Raw genomic sequence first — 21,076 nt, forward strand, 5'->3', positions numbered from 1 at the left:
ACAATTTTATTTCATAATGTTATGATGCTTTTATTTTAATTTTTTAAGTCCTCCTATGTATGTTTATCTCATTGTCCATTGGACTAGAGCGCTCACCAACAGTTAAACTGTACAGTTTTTGTATTTTAAGGTTTTAAATCCCAAATAACCTGATCTCCCATTCACCGCCAATCATTTTGAAGGAACATTTTCACCCAGAAAGGGGCAAGACTGGGATTGTTTGGGCAAAAAAAAAAAAAAAACCCAGATGGGTTTCTCTTATCAACCACTGTTAAAAAAATGAGGCCACTGATCACATGCAAAAACTGCAGTGTCCACCTGAGGCTAACTCAAAAAGCAAAAAATAATTTGTCCGCCTCAGATCTTCTGTAGAAGTGATGTGGCTGCTATCAGTGAGGATCACAGATGTGTGCTGTCTGAGGAAGGATGGGTGGACAGGTAGATCTCGTTTCAATCTTTTTGTCTTTTATCTTTTGTTGTCAATTTCTGTATTAATCGCTGGCTGTCATTTCTTTGTAAATCACACTGCAACAACTTTGTATGAAAAATATATTTATGAATAAAGTTGAGATGAGTTGCTTTGAGACAGATTGACAGATAGATTTTTAGTGTCCCTAAATATGATTGCATATGGCTCCAGAAAAACCAACAGCAGCAGCCAAATTGGTCAGTCTATGATATGATACAAGATTTGGTCTTCAAACTGCAACTTTCCTGCACAATCACCATGGAGTCCCAGTTTGCAACTGAAGTAAAGCAATAAGGAACTTTACATCCTGTGACGACCTGTTATGCTCAGAGTCTTTGCTGTAGCGGAGCTCAGTCAAACAAAACAAACAAAGCATTAAATAGACCTGCTCACACACCAGCAGAAAGCCTCATCCACAATAATCATCACACATGGTTCTAATCATAGCATCTGAGGCCAGCTGAGAGCACAGGCTTAAGTTATCAGAGAAAAGGTCAGTGTCCTTCAGAGAGAAGGCCTTGGGGGTGTCTAGGGCTAGACTGGCCAGGAGTTTAAGATGCTGGCAAATAAATGGTCAGTTGTTAGTTTGATTGCAAACTGGCAACTAATGTTAGCACAAAAAATGCATCAAGATTTCCTACTAGAACAATTAAGCTAGTGAGATTTTCTATAACTGCAGTGTACTTCTTCTTCTCCAATTATGAATATTTGAAACTATTTGCCATTTCTTTAGGTGGGTCACAATCTGTCAAAATGTTAAAAGGAATTTAAAAAGCTTTTTGACCATAGTGAATTTTTGATACAATATGCAATTACAAATTTGGGTCACAAATGCTTTTGATTGTCAGAAAAAAAAACATGGGGATCTGTTTTTAAATGAGAAACAAAAGGGAGTAAAAAATGATTCATCGCTTTGTAATTAAACCAATGCTGCTTTCAAGGGGAATATAACCTACTCCAGAAAACAAATGTGGCACCTGACCCAAAAACAACATCTCCTTGTGTCTTTGACTGACACAGATATATTTTAAGCTGCTAAGCCTCCCTGCCTTACACTACATTTACCATGCCATGTCATGACCTACAGCCAAAGGGCATCAACCTCACAGAAGGGATACTTTTAACTAGGCTGACTCATTTTACATTAATCAAAAGTGTGAGAAGTGGGCTATTTTTCACCAGTATTTTAGAGAGTGAATGAAACCTGAGTCAGGGTGAAGTCATACAACCAAGTTCCAAGAACCAGATTGCTCTACAACTCACAGAACACACAAAGTTGCACAAACTACTCTACAACAAATAAGGTCAGAACAGAGAAGATTTCTCCACAAACAGGGACACATTCAGTACATTTTGTGTCATTAAGAGTCATTATATCTATTTAGGACTACATACCAACCCTCGGGGAAAAGAGAATCTGCAAACACATTATTGATTTGTACCACATGGCAACAACCACAGACAAAATAACAGCTTTTCAGACTGGCTGGGTTTGGTAAAACAAAATATCTAAAATGTAAGCTGCCTGGAAACCCAAAGAGCCCATATATTGCTTTAGTAGAGTAGCAGAGTAATTACAAGTGTTACGTGGGCTGAGACAGAGGCAGACTTAAAACAGACAGAACATTAAAACAATATGGGATAATTGAAGGCTAAAAATACAACTATTCTCACAAATATTCCTTTACTGCTGGCTAGCCAAGTAGAGTCACTGAACAACTGCAGCACTAAAAAAGACAAAATTGACATCAATCATCAATTAAAAACTGTTTGCCTTTCTATTACATGCTGTCTTTTGAGTGAACACAGAAATGGGACAGTGCTACTTTAGGATGGGACTGACATCTCTGAGATTCAGATGGTTAAGTAAACTGTTGGCAACAACATGAATTGGGCCTCCTGGATATCCCTCTTGCATCTGTGTGTGTGGTGGTTAACAATAGTCCTGGTTCTCCATGCAAAAACTGTAGCCCTATGTTTTGCTTATGCTGTTTAATCTCCCTGTTGTAAACTAACCAAATGGTGGCTTACAAAACAATTAATCTTTTGTTTCTCCCTTCATGTGCTGTATATACAAACTCAATTTCATGCTTATGTTTCTTTTTCCAAACTATCAAAAAGTTCCTCTCTGTTTGTTTACCACTCTTTGAAACATGTAGCTATAGCTGGCATACCTATAAACTGATCTTAGTGAACATAAACTGCAATGACATGGTCGTTTTATCATTAGACTTAGACCACAGCTTTGGATGTGACTTTGTCTGAAATCCAGCGCAATTAGTTTTGTGCTGTCAATTTCAAATCTCCCTACCAGATATGTGTCAAGTCGACAAAAAGAAATGTGAAAAATGTGTCATAAAAAGAACCGAAATACATGTATAGTGCTACATTATTAGGCGAGAATTCCACTTGTGAGGAAAAACATGCCAAGGATGTTGAAAGAGGATTTCATGTAAGGCGATATATTTTCCAAACTATGCTATTCCTGTCATTCACCTCCCACAGAGGTGGGCCCCAGTCATAACCGAGCAGTGAGTGTGAGGAGGCTGAGGCCAATGCAATATGTGTCTACAGATTCCTCAGAGCCTACCAGCTAACTGTGATTTTTAACAGCCGACTAGGTCCTCCTTGCTCCCTTTAGCCCAAACTGAGAGGACAAAGATAAAGAGAGCAATATTAGTTTATCATTTCCCACTGTTAGCAAACACACCATCAGGAATTTCCTTCAATCAACAACATGCTGCCACATCAAAGTCAGTTTAAAACCACCAGTGAATCCAAAATTTCAGTATTGAAGCCTGAAGAATAATACAGCTGCCCTTGTCGTACTCCATCATCTGGAGTTAATTAAAGCTAAACAGAAATTGTTTTCTTGGCAGGAAAAGAATGGACCAGATTCAACTTTGAGATCAGTGGAATTGCTAACAAACAAGTCACTTTGTACTGGCTACAAAGATAAGCACATGCGGACACACATACATAAACACACATAAAACCTGGGGCAATGTATCCTCTTCCCATCATCTCTTCTCCTCAACCACTTGAGTCTCTCCCTACAAATCATATTTCAGAAGAGTCAGATCAAGACATAATTAACACTATGATATTCTACTGTTAAATAATATTTCTATGTGGCTCACAGGTTGAATTCATTTTGATCTGATTTAGAATGAGGCATGAAATCCTGTGCAACTGAATTTAGTTTTGAAACAGTGTCACAAATGAATCACTGTTAACATGCCTTGGTGAGGCCTCTGACAGTAAACAGGATCGACAGCCCTCAAGAGTGTCACTGATGGTGAATCAAGCAAGACACAGAGACACGTTTACAAGTTTGTCTTGCTTACGCATTGTTACATTATTCATCATTTACAGTGGCAACAGCAAAAGCTGTTAAATCATATTTCTTGGTTTCTGGGTGAGATACATGTCAAATAACAGCAGGAAAGGAAATTTTGTCACCGTTGACAAGAGGAGAAATGTTGTCCACATGAGCTGGTGTGTTTTCCAGATGTTTAAGTACACGACATTGACAACACATGTGATGGAACATGCCAACCTGGCCTATGACCTCGAGTAATTGATGAAAAGGATCCCCATAAATCCTCATTCCACGCAAATTGCTCATCTGCAAATACATCTGAAATGAAGTATGTGAACTTCATGCATCTTTTTCTATGGTTTAACTGTTAAAGGTCATACTAAAATTGTTAACAGTCCTCTGTGCTTATTCATAAAACCTCTCCTCAGCAAATGGGCCAATGTTTGCACTGTTGTCTGCATTACTACGCATCTAAAGTTTGTGTGTTGACGTTTAGGATGTGGAATGTAGTAAATCATTGGCTTTTTTTTAGGAAGAAAAGCAACATACATGTTGTATTTGGATGGTCAAAACATACATTATGGGACTTAAAGGCAGCCTACAGCAGCTGTAGTTTAAAGGGTACTGTTTATATGTGAGTAACTCAAAGATGTTGACACGACAGAAAACACTGAGTCAACCTTGACATGCATGCAAACACATTTAATCTCAGCATTAAGGTAGAAAAAGACAGTCTTACATTATCAGCAACGCATGTGAATCTAAAGGAAGACTTCCTGTCAATTCCTTGGAACACAAATTAGGATAGGAGGGGTCTCATATGATCTTTTTATTACAGTAAAAGGTGAAAAAAATCCACCTTGGAATGCAACATTGTTAAAAAAAAATGTATTTACAAAGCCCTTGACATCAGAATGTGAAAAAGAGAGTGCAAGATATCTGCTTCAGTTTAACCTCAGTAGGATGTGAAAGAAAAGTCTTTGCCTGTAAACACTCTGATTTGTGGGCACAGAAAACCTCTTTGTAATGAAAAAAGGGAAAATAATGGGATTTTGGAAAAAGCCAGACATGAAACTGACCCTAACATGCCTGGAATGATGGCTGGTTTGTGGTTTTCATTGTAAGCATAAAACAAAAGTCAAAACAAAGGATTTAAATGGTCCATTGAATGGGAAAGAAGAATGTCAAATTCTTTTTGGGCCAATCTGACAGATTTGTCCTTGACTATTATAACTGAATGATGCTTTGATCTTACAGAGCATGTAGTAAGGCTTAAGGCACTTTTTATAGAAGTACAAAGGTTATCTTACAGTATGATTATTTTTTAACTTGATGACTTAATTAAGTCATGATGAAGGAGTTATGGTTGATAAACATCTAAAATTAGGGAAAATTTTACTTTCTTCTTCTTTTAAAATATGCTTCTGTGCAAAACAATTTTATGACCTACATCTCAGACACCCAGAAATGTCAAATTTTAGTGTCTTGGAAGCAATCTATTGAACTCTTTCCTTAATTCTTTTGTTAGCTTGGGTTTTAGTATTTTTGATAGTGTTTATCAGACTATAAGATGCAAGGTATTTCCAGCAGACCCTTTTCTACACTCTTCACAGTTGCAGTTACTCTTGGATTACGTTACAGCAGAATAGGGGGGAGGCAGGGGAGGCAGACCAAAGTGTGTGCTCTACTCCAGGCGCTCACACAGACATGCCTCCCATCCCTCAGCGTGTCAGACACAGTGGACTCAGAGGAATCAAACTGGAGAAGTACTGACACTGAGAAGGGACTAACTCCTTCATCTGTACTATTACAATTTCAAAGTGCAAAAGACTTTTTTACTTTAGCTGCTGAATTAAGGTAAGAGAAAGCCTTTTGCAAATAAATGCATGTTTAATGTCAGACTTTACAGGTATTTTGATTCAGTTTAACTTTATCAAAATGTTAACATTTTTAATAATCTGTGATGTCCATTGATAGAGATGAGTTAAATTCAATTTAACCACGGTAAAAAAAAAAATAATAATAATTTTGAAACCTTTTGGATGTGATACAGCTAAGTTATTTGTTCACTATCTGTCCATCCGTCTATCACAGTTATTAGTATTTGAGGTAAGGCTTCAACGTACTGTGCCTATCTCTCCAGGTGGGTTTCATTAATGTTACAGCACAAAGTCTAGCCCCTCTGCTCTGTGCAGCTGCAGCCCCGTCCATGTGCACAATGAGTGCGTGTGCCTGCAAAGCTTCATACCTGCGGAGGAGGCTGATGGACACGCTGTTGTTCTTGGCTGCTCTCCTGCTGCCTGTGAGCGGTGACTGCCCCACATCGTGCGTCTGCTATGTTCCTACTGAAGTGCACTGCACCTTCAGATACTTGACCGCAATACCTGACCACATCCAGCCATCTGTGGAAAGAATTAACCTAGGGTGAGCTTTCGTTTTTTTCCCCCAGCTTTAACAGTATGAATAACAACGTTACAGACACTCCATGAATTACTGATTGATTGACTGAGCTACACAGAAAAAACGCACAAAAAATACTGGACACCGCCTTTTCTGAATTAAAACTAACTTAATGAGCAAATTTTCAAAAGTGGTGTAAATTAAAAAAAAAAAAAAAAAACATTGACCGGTCAAAAAGAAAACTCAAAACAACGCAAGTTTGCTGTTACTTACTATGCAGATGCTAGCAAACCGCATAATAGCCTGGGCTTCATCGCAGTGCTTTAACTTTAAGGTGAGCTACTGTCCGTCCTAAATACCAAACCAAGTGTTTTTCTGCAGAATGATACATTCAAAACACTCACCAACTACTGTAACTTAAAAGTGCTGCCTCCTACATTTTGAAACACCGACAAAATGTACCCACTTGTTCACTCATCGTCCAGCCTAGTCACGTAACGGCTAGCTAGCTTTGATGCTAATATTCTTTATGTTTGTAGTCAGTGCTACGTAGCACTGGCTAACCTGTACAGTTTAATGTCTGTTTGGCTAAAGTAACCGTTGAAGTTGGGAAAAAAAAGTCAATCGTTATATTTATGGTAGCTTGTTAAGGTTAATAGTTATCAACCTTACCTTAGAGTTCATGTAGTGTCCTACTGGTCTGGGGTTTTAAACTGACAAAAAATCACACTGTATGCATTCAACATATATTGAATTTATGGCGCTGTAACACAGGTGTTTTCAATTGCTTTGCTTGATTACACCTCTTAAGGCATCCTCAATACAGAATGACATTTCAACAAACATTGAAAACGTCATGTCAGGATTAGCCCAGGTGTAATTAATAGGATTAAATATAGGCCGCATTAGGCTATGCTCAGTACACAGTGGGTATTTGGCATATCCTATATGAACATATGGAATCCTATTAAAAGATGTGCTGTTTCTGCTATGTCAATATGTCTAGGCTTTAGTGATGTCTGACAAAGAGGACAATATGTTAAATATTCTCACTGTCTTAGTTACTGAAACAATTTAAGAGCAAATTTTAGTTATGACACCTGCTGACATTATGGTCATGAAGTGTTAAGTTTGTGAAATTTACACTCGTTACATGGGAGAGAAAGTAAAAGTTTATGTTTTTAACATTTTTTTGAAAATTAACTGTCGTTTTTAAAATAAATCATGATATAACCCTGCCCCAGTCAAAGATGACTAATCTAATTAGCCTGTTTAGCTAAAAGCACCCTGCAGGATGTTGAACTGTAGTACCTTCATATGTAAAAGCATTAATATTGAGGAAATATTACCCATGTTTCCTGTGTCTCTAGCTAAAAAAGTGAACAGTTCCTCAGGAGTATCAAACTCAATCACAGCAGGGGCCAGATTTTAGATTTAGGTTCAACCTTGGAGCCTAACAGGGTCAACACTCAACCATAAACTGTTAACCTTATTTTCACCAGTAATAAAATATGAAAAAAAGGTTAGCACTTATGATAAATCAATTTGAAAATAAAAAATCAACATAAGTTTAAAGGCTCAAAATCTGAGATATAAAAGTCCATCTTTAGCTTAAAAGCTTGAAAGGCAAATGGGTTTAAAGAGTCTAAATATGGAATCATGGATTTTATAGTCAAAATATAAGTTAACATTTTAAATTGTTAATTTAAAAGTTAAAAATATGGGATTAAAAAACAAAGCTAGGAGTTTGAAAAGTCAAAATATGAGATAAAATTCAAAATAACATGTTACAAGGGGTTGAAATATGATCTTAAATTTAAAATTGTGAATCCGAAATGTCAAAATATGATTTGAAAGGTCAGAATTATGAGTTGATAAGGTCAAAGTATGAAATACAAAGTCAAAATCATAAGTTTGAGTCATAGGTTTGAGATGTAAAACTGAAAATATGAAATGAAAACATGGATTAATTTTTTTCCCCACATTCTTTTTAGTCTATTTAACTTTACGCTTCAATTTTCAGATTTTTATGATTTAAGGGTATTTTTAATCATCAAGGTTTACTCCATTTTATACTGGAGGAAATCTACAGACCTCATACTGGTAGTCCAGTTATAGTTAAAATATGATATTATTTTGCAGGCTGGATTTGATGTTGAGTTTGACACCAATGCTCTACACCATCCAGAAAACCATAAGAAACCAAACCAATATAAAACACAAATCCATTTTCAAATTTTATGCTCTCAGGATTGAAGGAATGGGTTCCAGCTATTAAGTCGCACTGTTATCGAAGTGTTATGATCACTGTTCTTATCTGATTAGACCAGAGGTGGAAAGAGTACAAGACTATTGTAGACAAACAAAAGTACAGTTACTTCAGTTAAAATTTATTTAAGTAGAAGTAAAAGTACTGATCTAAAAATCTACTCATGTAAAAGTAAAAAGTAATTCATTTAAATTTTACTCAAATTACTGAATACCTACTTATGATGGTCATGTGGGCCATAAAACATAATCTTTTCTTGATTTGTATAAACAAGAGCATATCAAATTTTAAAAAATATGTACAGGCACACCTTTACAATAAGGTAAAATGGAACAAATGTTTTAGAGGTAATGTGGAATCATTCTTTCACTGAGTGTTAATGAGTGGCACGTGTAATTGTAGTTTAACTTCTGACTAGTTTCATATCAGTGACTCAAAGTTAACGCCCCCTTGTTTTGACCTTTGGCATTCATTTTTTTATTCACTACTTGATGCTTTTTGAAATGTAACTAAGTACAATACGTCACTCAAAATATGCTTGAGTTGAAATAAAATGACTGATTTCAAAAACTACAAAAAAAAAGTACAATGGTTGGTTTAAACATCAGGCAAAGGTGGCCCCACTTTAAGGGCTGTAAGATATATTCATTATAGGTGTACATCACTTATTAGGTATATTGTCTAAAGTTACTTTCAGTTATTAAGATTTGCATTTTAGATTTAAATAAAGGCACAAGAGTGAAAAGAAAACCATCAAAATAGATCTAAAAAGTTCCAGAGGAGGCCCTGTTGTCCCAATGGCAAGGTTTAAAGCCCCTCAAAAAGCTGGAAAGTATCTGAGTATGCAATGATGACAAATAATGAATTAATGAATGATAAATAAAAACTAAATAAATATGATTTGTGGCAGAAGGAAGGATAGTGTATCAATGATAAGCATACAGTTTTTCCTTTTATAAGTTATGATGCTCTTCTGAGAGGTGATGAGCGTGCTATGTATATTTCAGGTTAGGGTATGCCCTTTAGTTCTCTGGCTTTGTTGCCTTAAAAGGGATGCTTCAAAGTATTTTGTTCACTTGCTATGATTGCTTTTAGCTAAATAGAAAGGGCCTCATGTTTGTCCTTTGCTTGGGCCTCCAAATTACTAAACCCCCCTTAAGTGTCTTTTTTTCCTATGGTTTTAGGTACAACAGTATAACTGTCTTGAGGGAAAATGATCTCTCTGGACTTGAGAACTTGGAGTTGCTGATGCTACATAGCAACACTATCCACAGCATTGAAGACAGAGCCTTCCAAGACCTCAAGTCTTTACAGGTAAGATAATGTGTCTGTTAGTCTCTTCTAAACAGATTAAAAGCCCCGTTACTGTATCAAAATGCCATTTAACTGTGCTAGAATATCAAACCATGAAAAGTTGGACAAAGGAGTCAGTCATCCTTATGTTATATCGTCATAATCTGTCACCACCAAATAGAGACTGATTCCTAAGAAGGTGAAATATTGGGGTTTCTCTGCTGAACAGCATCGTATTACACATTCGTTTTGTAAATATGACTGTCTCCAGGTTCTAATTGTCAACAAAATAAGGCTGACTTCTCTGTAGTTGAGTTGAGGCAATAGACAATTTAAAGCCCACTACCATTACATCACCATTATTGTACTGCTCCCGATCAAGTCAGACCCCCCTATCCAGAATCATAAATATTACGCATGTTTGATATTTATAATTCCAGGTCAGGCTACCTCCTTGGGGAAACCTGTAATCGCCAATGAAAGCCAACTGACCAGAAAGCGTCACCAGCCAGATGTTGCATTCTTTCATACATAAGAGCAACTTTTTAACCATCTTCTTAGCCATGACTTAATGCCAGGATTTGTTTTTTATTTGAGGTCATGTCTGATCATGCAAGTTTCTGTGAGATCTTGCTTTCACCATTGTGAAAGCGTTCCTACAGATGGTAGGCGTGTGGTCTCATCATTGTCAAATCATTGCCTGTGTGCAGACAACTATAATGTTAAAAATCTGTTGAACTGGCCTTATGTCTGTGGTTTCTCTTGTTTTCAAAATTGGTTAAGATTTGAAAGTCGTCCCGTGCATGGCCAGCATTACTGATCAAAAAATGTTTTCAAGTTATGTTGCTGTTTTGACACTTTATGTAATATTCATGTGCCAAATTTTGCTGGAAAGACTTCTGTAACATCTCAAACACTGTTTTCACAGGTCCTGAAGATTTCCTTTAACAAAGTTAGGGAAATCAGCAAAGAGACATTCAAAGGCCTTGACAGTGTATTGAGACTCCACCTGGACCACAACAACATTGAGTTCATCAACCCAGAGGCTTTCTACGGCCTAACCAAGCTACAGTTGGTCCATCTGGAGGGTAATCACCTCCAGCAGCTCCACCCAGACACATTCATCACTCTGAGATACAGCCAGGTGTTCAAGGTGTCCTCTGTGAGAAACATCCACCTGTCAGACAACCTCCTCACCACTCTGCCGGCAGATATTTTCTCAGGCTGCAGCCAGCTTGAAAACCTCTTTCTCCATGACAACCCATGGATGTGTAACTGCCATATGAAGTGGTTCTCAAAGTGGTCACAGCAAAACACAGGTGAGGAGTGAGTGTTTGCTTTGAGAATCTCTGAAAGCGTTTAGAGGTGTCATGTTGTAAAATGTTTACAAGGAAAGAGAGATCCCTCTGTCATAATGACGACTAGTACCTAATCCAAACATTTTCCTTCATCTTTTACCTTCATTACCATACATTTGCCTGCAGCTATAACACGACACATCTGTTAAAGTTGCTAATTGCATTTGTACTTTTTTGGTCTTTCCATTCTGCCTTTTAGGTGTTTTATGTCTTCTACAGACAAATAGCATGTTGAATTCTGTTAAAAGTAAGAAAGAGATACCCAAAGAAAAAATATGAATTGTTGCAGGTACATAATGGCAGGCAGATATCAAATCTCTATCTCATTGTAAAGGCTAAAAAAGCAGAGGAATAGAAATTAAACATTTTATTCAAGACTTGGGAATGGGAAAGGCAAATCATAAATTTTAATTCCATATGTCAATGATAATCTTTTCGGGTTCAGAAGTTATACTGATCAGTTTTGATATGGTTGGCTCATAATAAGGAAACTATAAATGTCCTTTTCTATGGCAACAACTAAATACTCCACAACTCGATTTAAATGTTTCCAGGTGTGCTGAAATGCAAGCGAGACCGGAGGTATCCAAGAGGCCAGCTGTGTCCTGTTTGTGAAAATCCTGCCCCTTACCAGAAAAGACTTCTATCCCTTCTCCCCGGTGATGCATTCACATGTGCCAAACCCTGGATTGATCCTCATTTAAAGCAGAAAAACGTCAGCCTGGACGAAGGGGACTTCACTCCTGTTTCCCCAAAGGACTTTATCGCCCCTTTAGGCTCAATACAAATGAATTTGACAGACCAGTTTTACAGTGATGCCAGCCTTTCCTGCACGGTCCAGAGGCCCTCAGATTTCGAGAATCTGACACAAACTGTGGAAGAGGAGCAGGGAAACAATGTCACAGTGCTTACCACTGTTATAACCTCCTACTTGGTGTGTAATGTTGACCATGAACAAATACAGCAGCTGTGGCAGATCCTGGCCAGCTACAGTGACTCTCCAATGAGACTAGAAAGAGGCATAATGCTAGCCAGAGGCCCTGAAATGATTTACAGGTATAGCCAATCTAAAACAGAGGAGGAAATTTACACAACCATCAAGGCTGACATTAAAGCCTCACCTGCATGGCTGATGCAGGGAGAGGTTAGTTTCCAGCTTGACCGCACAATGACCACTTTCTCTACTTTGCATATTAAGTACCAGTCAGTAGTCAACCTGCGTGTGGAAAACACGACACCTAAGAGAGACCGCTATTCTTGGACCATGATTAAGAGAGATAACCAAACCCAGACTGAGCACACTGTACTTACAGGTGGGAATTTACCCCTAGAGACTAGTTGATAGGTGCTATATTATTAAGTTTATTTTAAACTTACAGTTGAACTCTTAATAGATGCATAGAGTTAAGGGAATAATTACTTTAATGAGATATTTATTTTATTTTTAACATAGGTGGTGTGGCACAATTGAACTGTCTGATCCGTGGCGAGCCAAAGCCCTTGCTGGAGTGGATTTTACCAGATGGAAGTAAAGTCAGAGCTCCTTTTTCCAGTGAAGACAGCAGGATCATTATCAGTGCCGAAGGAAAGCTCACTCTAAGGGGAGCAGACACCTCAGACACAGGCATCTACCGATGTATTGCCACAAACTACCTGGATGCAGATATCCTGATTTTTCGTGTAACAGTTCTCTCCCCTGATGTGGAAGAGTCTGACGTCAATGGAGTTCAACTTTCAAAGCCACTGGGAGAAAATCTGGTTTTGGATTGTAGCTCTTCAGGGAGTCCGAAGGCATCAGTACAGTGGATTCTACCTGATCACTCAGTACTAGAAAAGTCTCAAGGGAAAAGAATATTATTTGAGAATGGAACCTTGCTAGTTCAGGGTCTGACAGAAAGGGACAGAGGGTTTTATAGGTGTTTGGTCGCTAACGACCTGGGAGTTGATCTTCTTGTGTCTCAAGTGACAGTGATTGAAGAAAGGTCTGGTACAGTGACAGTTTTGGACAGCGGGGGATCAGGGATGGAAACAGAGGACAATGTTGACCCTAGCTTGACTGAAATCACAGTCCCATTGGAAGAGATTCCCTCCTCCGGTCCCTATGACAGAACTAGTCAGGAATCCAGAACGATTACCTCAGACAGGCCTTTCCCCAGACATAGGTCACACGGTAGAGGTTCTGGAGGTAGAGCTGGACAGAAAAGAAGGGGGCACGCCAGCAATCGACACATCTGGAGTGGTAGGGTTTTTGATAAAGCATCCAGAAAAGTGGACCCAAAGAAATTTGCTGAATTTATGAAAAAGGCTCAAGGGGCATCAAGAAGAAAATCTGATACTGAAAGTGAGAGAGTTCAGGATGCAGAGTCACATACTGGTCTTTCTGGTGATGGTGAAATTGGCTCTGGTGTTGATCATAATGAAGATCAATTCATCATAATGTCGAGGAGTCCCTTACCATCGACACACAGAGGAAGAGTATCTGAAGTTGCAGAAAATACACTAACAACAAAGTCATATATGCAGTCAGATTCTACATCAGTCCAGTCTGCATTCACACAGAATCCAACAGAAAGGAGTGAAACTCAAAGTGATGGAGTTGCACCATACCTTTCATACAACAAAGTTGATGAGAATACTGAATCTTCTGTCCCAGAAAGAACCACCCAGCAAAGCTCAATCAGGCACCCAGTCACTCTCCAACTTAGCATTACAGAAGCATCACAAGAAACTCAACTACAGTTCTCAGGAGAACCTGCAGAGCCAGAAACATCCACAGGTGCAGCACTCACCTTTACCACAGACCCTAATGTCACTCCATTGAAGGATGGCCCTGGCCCAGTGGAATTCATTGTACACACATCCACAGACCCAGAAAGCCAGACCACATTCACAGCCGTCACCACCACCGAGAGACAACAAGATGAGATTACCCTCCACACCACTCAAACCATCAAATCCCCACACTTGACTGCAGGATCGACCATCATCTCTAGACAGCAGATCCATATCGTACCAAATAAGAGCAGCAGAGGGGGCACAGGAGGGGGACGCAGGAGGACTTTCCAAGGGCGCAGGAGGATCATTAAACCCAATAGGATCACTGACATACAGTCCTTTTTCAATAAGCTTAAACAGTCCTCTATTAAGAAGGAAGGGAGTGCAACAGTACCATATAAAATTGAACTGTCAACAGGTAAGCAGCAGTATTTTTTGAGCAAATTCAGTAAATGCTACAATTTTTTTGGGTTGAACATCTTCAGCTAATGTGTGGTGTATCTGTGATATATATTTTTCTCCACAGACTGTGACTGTGAATACAAAAATAATACATCAAAGAATCATCTGCAGATTGTCACACCAACGGGTTCTTTAGGTTCAGCTGTGCAGAGACCTGCCTCCACACCAAAACCTACATCATACAATTATATAACTTCGAAAGCCCCATTTATACATACAAAGCTAGATAGTTCCAGTGGCTACATAACCTCTGCTGATGCTCCTGATTTTTACACCACAGTTGATCCATTCTTGAGCACAAAGAAGGAGCTTGTCATCTCCACCACGACTGCTACTACTACTACTGCCTCAAAGGTTATTCGTGGAAGAATCCCATGGGACAGACTGTTTGGAGGAAAAAATAAGGAAATGATACTGAGCAGGCTAAAAAAACCATTCATCACACAAAAAACTTCAACAACAGCAGAACCTACAACAGTGACTGTAACCCCAACCCCTGTTGCTTTTTTCACCACCCCTGCAAACTCACTTGCTGAACCAGAGACTCTTTCCCCATCCACACACACAGGTAGTAAAGAGGGCTCAATAGACAATGACTACGAGTCTTCCTCAGATGTAGCGTTTACAACACTGGAGCCCAGTGTTTACCTTATTACTACTACAAGCTCACCATATTACTCCAGATCTTCAACCACAGAAGAAACACCCCCAGAGTCACAGACTCTGCCTTCGCCACCAACCATACAACCACCCTCAAAAGAAAATACTGAGGAAGACATATCATCTGGATCAGGGGGTCTGCCTGATAATTGGTTTGTCGGCAGAAGGAGGCCTGATGGGACAAGACGACAGCAAGGGCGAAGGAGGAGGCCCTTTAGAGGAAGGAGACCCTTCAAAAAGCCTGTGATTACCAAACCCAAAGCTACAACCACAAGTGAGGCCTTTACTACTGAAGTAACAACTATAGAAACTACCATGGAGACAACCAGACAACCACAACGGACAGTTTCACTCCATAATCCCCTGTACACACCAGCTAGGAAAGAGGATAGAACTCCCGTTTCTGTTTCCTCTGACCAAAAAGACTTAATTGACTTACATGAGGAGACAGACTTGGACAAACCCAGCAGTTTCCCTGTTTACACTACAACCAAAACACCTTTGAGGCCCTTATCTACACTTACCCCCACCACCACATCCATACTAGCTACCAGAAAAAGACCATACACAACAGCAAAGCCCATATTACACAGTAACATCAAACCACCAGTGCAAAGGGAAAATAGTGACACTGCCCGTAGGACTTCAGTCAGACCTACTGAGCAAAGCAGTGGTGCCAGAGGCAGTACAGAGGAAGGCCTCGCTATTGATACAGTGACAATCCTTACAGCAGAGCAAGACTTTGGCCACAAACCCATCACTGATGTTGAAGCCACAAGTGTAAAGGGCTTTGAACAAACCACAAAGGTCATGTCAGGCAAGCCTAGGATTGTTGGCGGCAATGCAGCTAGCTTCACAGTGCTATCCAACTCTGATGCTTTCCTGCCATGTGAGGCAGTTGGAAACCCTCAGCCAGCTATAACCTGGAGACGCTTGTCCTCAAGCACAGGTACAAATATAATATTTTTCTATTTAGATAAAGATTGAAGTCGATGGTAAACCTATTTTAATAGCAAAGAAAAGAAATGAAATTTTTGCTACTATAGTGCTAACCCATAAACAATGTTATAACCTAACAATTCAAAAATAAAGTAAGAAGAACCACAGTCAAGAAAAATAAATAGGATAAAAGCATCACAAGTTTTATTTGATTTGTAAAAAAGAAATTCTCTTCTCTTTGTTTCAGGAAGCTCCTTCATTATTTCAGGAAAAATGGGAAAGTTTGAGGTTTTGACCAATGGCACACTGTCAATCCAGAATGCAAGTGTGAAGGATCGTGGTCAGTACCTCTGTCTAGCTGAGAATGATTATGGATCAGATAAACTTCTTGTCACTCTTTCTGTTGTGGCCTATCCATCACGTATCCTGGAGCCAAAAATACGTGACATGAAGTCTCATGCAGGAAACACTGTAGAGATGAAATGTAAAGCAGATGGTCGGCCTACACCCTTGATATCATGGATCCTGGCCAACCGCACCCAGGTCAGGGGTCAAAACACAGAGAAGGGAAGGGTATCAGTAACTTCTGGTGGAACTCTGATCATCGAGCAGGTGTCTGTTTATGACAGAGGTCATTACAAATGTATTGCTAGCAATCCAGCTGGAGCTGACACTGCCACAGTCCGGCTGCAGGTGGTTGCAGCTCCCCCAGGCATTAAGGAGGAAAAACGTCAGGATATTAGAGCTGGTGTTAGCCAAAACTTGTGGATTCCTTGCAGTGGCCAAGGCAGCCCACATCCCACTATTCATTGGGTCCTCAATGATGGGTCAACGGTACGATCTAACAGACTTGCAAGTAATGCAAGGATATCTGTTCTTATCAATGGAACCCTCCACATTAAGGATGCTACTCCAGCAGACAGTGGGAAATATGAATGCATTGCTACTAGTTCGACAGGCTCAGAGAGACGGGTGGTGACACTTGCAGTAGAAAAACAAGAGTCTGCCCCTCACATAGTGAAGACATCCCAGCGCTTGACAGAGCTGTTCTTTGGGGATCAGCTGTTACTGAACTGTTCAGCTACAGGAGACCCTAAACCCAGGATCATGTGGAGGCTGCCATCCAAAGCTGTGGTGGACCAGTGGCACAGGTAGAAATGCTTTATCAGTGGCAGTAACAAAAGAAAAGACATTAGAATTTATGGTTACTTCATGAAGAAATATGCTTCTGTAGAAAATAAAGACATCCAGCCACATTTTCATAACACAAGGTGCTTAGGTTTAAGGAATTTGAAATAGCTTTTAAATCTTAAACCTGACAATGTCGAATGTCTTAAGCAAAGGTTAAGACATTTTACATTCTATATAAAAACATTTTAGAGTAAAGTTGTGTTGAATTATATTTGTGCTTTTTAAATACGGTGAATAAAAGGAGTTAAACTTTAATTATGTGTTTTGTCTTTCTCCAGGATGGGCAGCAGAATTCAGGTCCTGGATAATGGTACTCTTATTGTTAGGACTGTCAGCGATAAAGATGCTGGTGATTACCTCTGTGTGGCACGAAGCATAGTTGGAGATGCTCTTCAACTCATGAGGGTCCATGTGACAATGAAGCCAGCCAAGATAGAGCCTAAGCTCTATTTAAAGAAGCAGGTAGCCTATGGTAAAGACCTAAAAGTTGACTGTAAAGCTTCAGGTGCCCCAAAGCCAGAGATCTCTTGGGGTTTACCAGATGGTACAGTGGTTAATAGCGCGCTTCAGTCTGATGCCAGCATTGGAGGGGGCCGAGCACGCCGCTACACACTTTTTGACAATGGAACTCTTTACCTAAATGAGGTTTGTAACGGCATGCTGATTTCTATTTGAAACTTAAAAACCTTTCAAATTTTTTCATAATTTTATCATATTTCCACAGGTTGGCATGTCAGAGGAAGGGGACTACACCTGCTATGCTGAAAACCAGGGAGGCAAGGATGAAATGCATGTACATATCAGTGTGGTGACTGCTCCACCCAAGATTAATCCAGCCAGCAAGACCTATGCAAGAGTAAAGCCTGGAGGGAATATACGCTTTGACTGTGAGGCATTTGGGGAACCAAGACCCAAGGTCCTGTGGATGCTACCAAACAATGATGTCATTGGAGCATCTAATGAACGCTACCTAATGCACGTCAACGGCTCTCTTGATATTAGGGCTGTTAAACTCATCGATGCTGGGGAATATGTTTGTATCGCTCGTAACCTTGCTGGAGAACATAGGAATGTCTACAAGCTGGATATTGATGGGAATCCACCAGTGATCAATGGCTTTAGGCAGAATAGGACTGTAATCAAAGAAGTCGCTGCAAAATTCTCCAGGAAATTAATAGACTGTAAGGCTGAAGGTAATCCCACTCCCAGTATCACATGGATTATGCCAGAAAACATCTTTTTGAAAGCACCGTACTTTGGAAGCAGGATTAATGTTCACCATAATGGGACATTAGAGATTCGCAACGTGCGTCCAACTGATACAGCAGAGTTCATTTGCATGGCAAGGAATGATGGAGGAGAGGCAGTAATGGTGGTGCAGTTGGAGGTGACCAGCATGCTACGAAGGCCAATCTTCAAGAACCCCTTCAATGAGCGCATTGTGTCTCAATTTGGGAAAACAACAGTTCTGAACTGCTCTGCTGATGGACGCCCAACACCAGAAATAATATGGACTTTCCCCAATGGGACACGAGTTACTGCTGATCATTACCATGACTCTCATCTACGCCTCAGCAGTGATGGAATGTTAGTTATTTACAGCCCTCGCAAAGAGGATGCTGGGAAGTATCGCTGTGGTGCCAAGAATTTCTTGGGCTACATAGAGAAACTCATTATTTTGGATGTTGGGCAGAAGCCTTATATCTTGACAAGGCCAAGGGGTATCATTCGTAGTATGGCTGGAGAACCTCTTTTCCTTCACTGTCTATCTGACGGAAATCCTAGACCCAGAATCTACTGGACCATTCCTGGTGGCCACACTCTTACCCGACCCCAAGTCTTTGGCCGCTACCATTTGCTAGACAATGGCACCTTGGTTGTTCAGGATACAGCTCACCACGACCGGGGAAACTACATCTGTAGGGCTCGCAATGATGCTGGGGAGGCTTTGCTCACCGTCCCAGTTGTTGTCATTGCTTACCCACCACGGATCACGACAGCCCCACCCCCCCATGTGAAGGCACTTACCAGGTCACCTATCCAGCTTAACTGTGCAGCAACAGGGATCCCTAAGCCAGATATCACCTGGGAGCTCCCTGATAAGTCAATTCTGTCTACAGCAGGACAGGGCAGGCCTTTGGGTAGTGAACTGCTCCATCCTCAGGGCACACTTATCATTCAGAGGCCTACAGCCTCAGACTCTGGCACATACAAGTGTCTGGCGAAGAACAGCCTAGGCACAGACTCAAAAGTCACATATGTGCATGTACTGTGAGAAAAAGACAATATTAACTGAGGAGGATAGAGCTATGACTGAATGTAAACATAAACTGTCACTTGTGCCTGAGAGATATTTGTTGTTACACATGGATTTCTGAGTAACATGGCATATGGAATTTAATTGAGAAGTGACAATTGTGGATTAAAAAACAAGCACAGCAAAGGGTGAGAAATGAAATGGACATTTTAAATGGTAAGAAATGTTTACTTTGTAAACTGGAAAACCCCCACCTGGAGCAAGAAAATTGTTAGTTTAACTTTGGTCCACTGGACTGGAAATTCAAAGGTGGTTCTAATTTGAGGTGGTCTCATGGGAGAAAAGACTTAATGCATAAAGTCAAACCAAAGGTGATTTTTCTTACCAGGCGTTTCTGGCTGTACATAGGTATAATATTACCAATTACACAGTCCAATTGCACAGAGGGGGGGGGACTGTGCAACAGATTGATAGAAGAAATTAGAGTCTCAGGGGGGGTGAACTGCCTTCAGGTATCATCTGGATGATGATGTTGAATATGTGGCTTTGTTCTTGAACTGCAAATTAAAAGAAAGCAGACAAGCAGTAAAGTAAAGGTGTTTTAAGAATAGTTCATCAATGAAAGCAGTCTAACTAATGAATATATTTTACTTATTTTACACTGGATACATAGCTTTTATTTCTCTTCATATCAGTACATCAGCCATTTAATGTACTTTGAAATGTTCATAACAGTGTCCACTATACATCATTAAGTCAAAATACATTTTTAAAAACACTTCCAGCCCATTGTGTTGTACACAAGAATTAACAGTAATGTTATACATTATTCTAGTGTGATGCTATACAGTATTTGTATATATATTTGTAGTATCTACTCTATTAAAGTATGGGAAAATAAATTAAAAAGCAATGATAGTTTTTATCTTTATTACATGTAATGTTTGGCTTGTATTCAAGAAATGTTTTATGTTTATAGAATACAACAGATTAGTGTTGAGGGAACACTACAAGTAAGCTATTATAACATTTTTGTACTGAAGGTCATAAGGATTACCGAGTTATACCCCACACTGCAGGAGGGTTCATGCCTGTGGCTTCAGTAGAAATCTTCCAGACATACACAACCCTCCAGCTGTAAAAATAGTACCTCACCCTGACCGTCAATGAGCACGGCCCACAGGGGAGCCTTGGCTTTTTGTTTGTGATTGTGTGCTGATTTTACTGGCCTCCTGCAAATTGAACAGAGAGATGAGGGATTTTGTGACCAAAAAGGGCAACAGAGGCAGCCATTCTTAAAATGTTGACCTAAATATAATTCATCTGATGTAAAATAACTATTGCCAGCATGACACTGTCAGAAAGTAAAAAAAATATACCACATGGTTAAACAAAAACTTGATTTAGTGTAGTGAATTTATGTCAGGAGATGTTGCTCTCAAACTATGGTTCCTTGACCATTAAGATTTTTTTGTTTAATTTCACCCCACAGATATTCTCATTAGTAAGGTAACACAATTAGATAACTCAAGCTGGGTATACATTGTGCTAACACAATGCGAGTAAATTGCTAATGATGCACAACCATCATGTGCAATTTATGTACTCACACTATAGGGTCCAATGGTTGTGCTCGACCTGAGTGCTCCCACTGCATTAGCGAAGTCAGGACAGACCGGGA

The 21,076-nt window shown here is 39.7% G+C and overlaps 1 protein-coding gene and 1 long non-coding RNA gene across 3 annotated transcripts in view; one reads left to right on the forward strand and one right to left on the reverse strand.

The window, feature by feature from the left end:
- The window catches only part of LOC121527111, a 29,757-nt gene extending 22,838 nt beyond the window's left edge, over positions 1 to 6,919 (reverse strand). The window contains exons 1-2 of the long non-coding RNA XR_005993376.1: positions 6,864 to 6,919; positions 6,040 to 6,193 (exon numbers count right to left, since the gene is read on the reverse strand). This is a non-coding gene — a long non-coding RNA (uncharacterized LOC121527111). The remainder of the gene's footprint in view (positions 1 to 6,039; positions 6,194 to 6,863) is intronic.
- igsf10 (immunoglobulin superfamily, member 10) lies at positions 5,544 to 20,284 on the forward strand. Of its 2 annotated transcripts, none has more exons than XM_041813814.1 (10): positions 5,544 to 5,648; positions 5,935 to 6,215; positions 9,645 to 9,774; positions 10,682 to 11,072; positions 11,666 to 12,424; positions 12,565 to 14,304; positions 14,413 to 15,957; positions 16,195 to 17,098; positions 17,417 to 17,783; positions 17,863 to 20,284. In XM_041813814.1, the coding sequence occupies exons 2-10, from the start codon at positions 6,001 to 6,003 to the stop codon at positions 19,411 to 19,413; spliced, it is 7,602 nt and encodes a 2,533-aa protein (XP_041669748.1). In that variant the 5' UTR covers positions 5,544 to 5,648; positions 5,935 to 6,000; the 3' UTR covers positions 19,414 to 20,284. The 2 variants fall into 2 exon arrangements, with proteins under 2 accessions (XP_041669748.1, XP_041669756.1); XM_041813822.1 differs by having other exon boundaries at positions 5,561 to 5,648; positions 5,987 to 6,215.
- Positions 20,285 to 21,076: the final 792 nt, after the last annotated feature.

This window comes from Cheilinus undulatus, linkage group 2 (assembly GCF_018320785.1).
Source record: "Cheilinus undulatus linkage group 2, ASM1832078v1, whole genome shotgun sequence".
NCBI classification, from domain to species: domain Eukaryota; kingdom Metazoa; phylum Chordata; class Actinopteri; order Labriformes; family Labridae; genus Cheilinus; species Cheilinus undulatus.

Bases quoted from the DNA above. Each gene is read 5' to 3' on its own strand.
- igsf10 (XM_041813814.1), top strand. From the start codon at position 6,001: ATGTGCACAATGAGTGCGTGTGCCTGCAAAGCTTCATACCTGCGGAGG. The intron at 12,425-12,564 runs GTGGGAATTTAC...TTTTTAACATAG, and splicing joins TGAGCACACTGTACTTACAG to GTGGTGTGGCACAATTGAAC. The intron at 17,784-17,862 runs GTTTGTAACGGC...ATATTTCCACAG, and splicing joins GAACTCTTTACCTAAATGAG to GTTGGCATGTCAGAGGAAGG.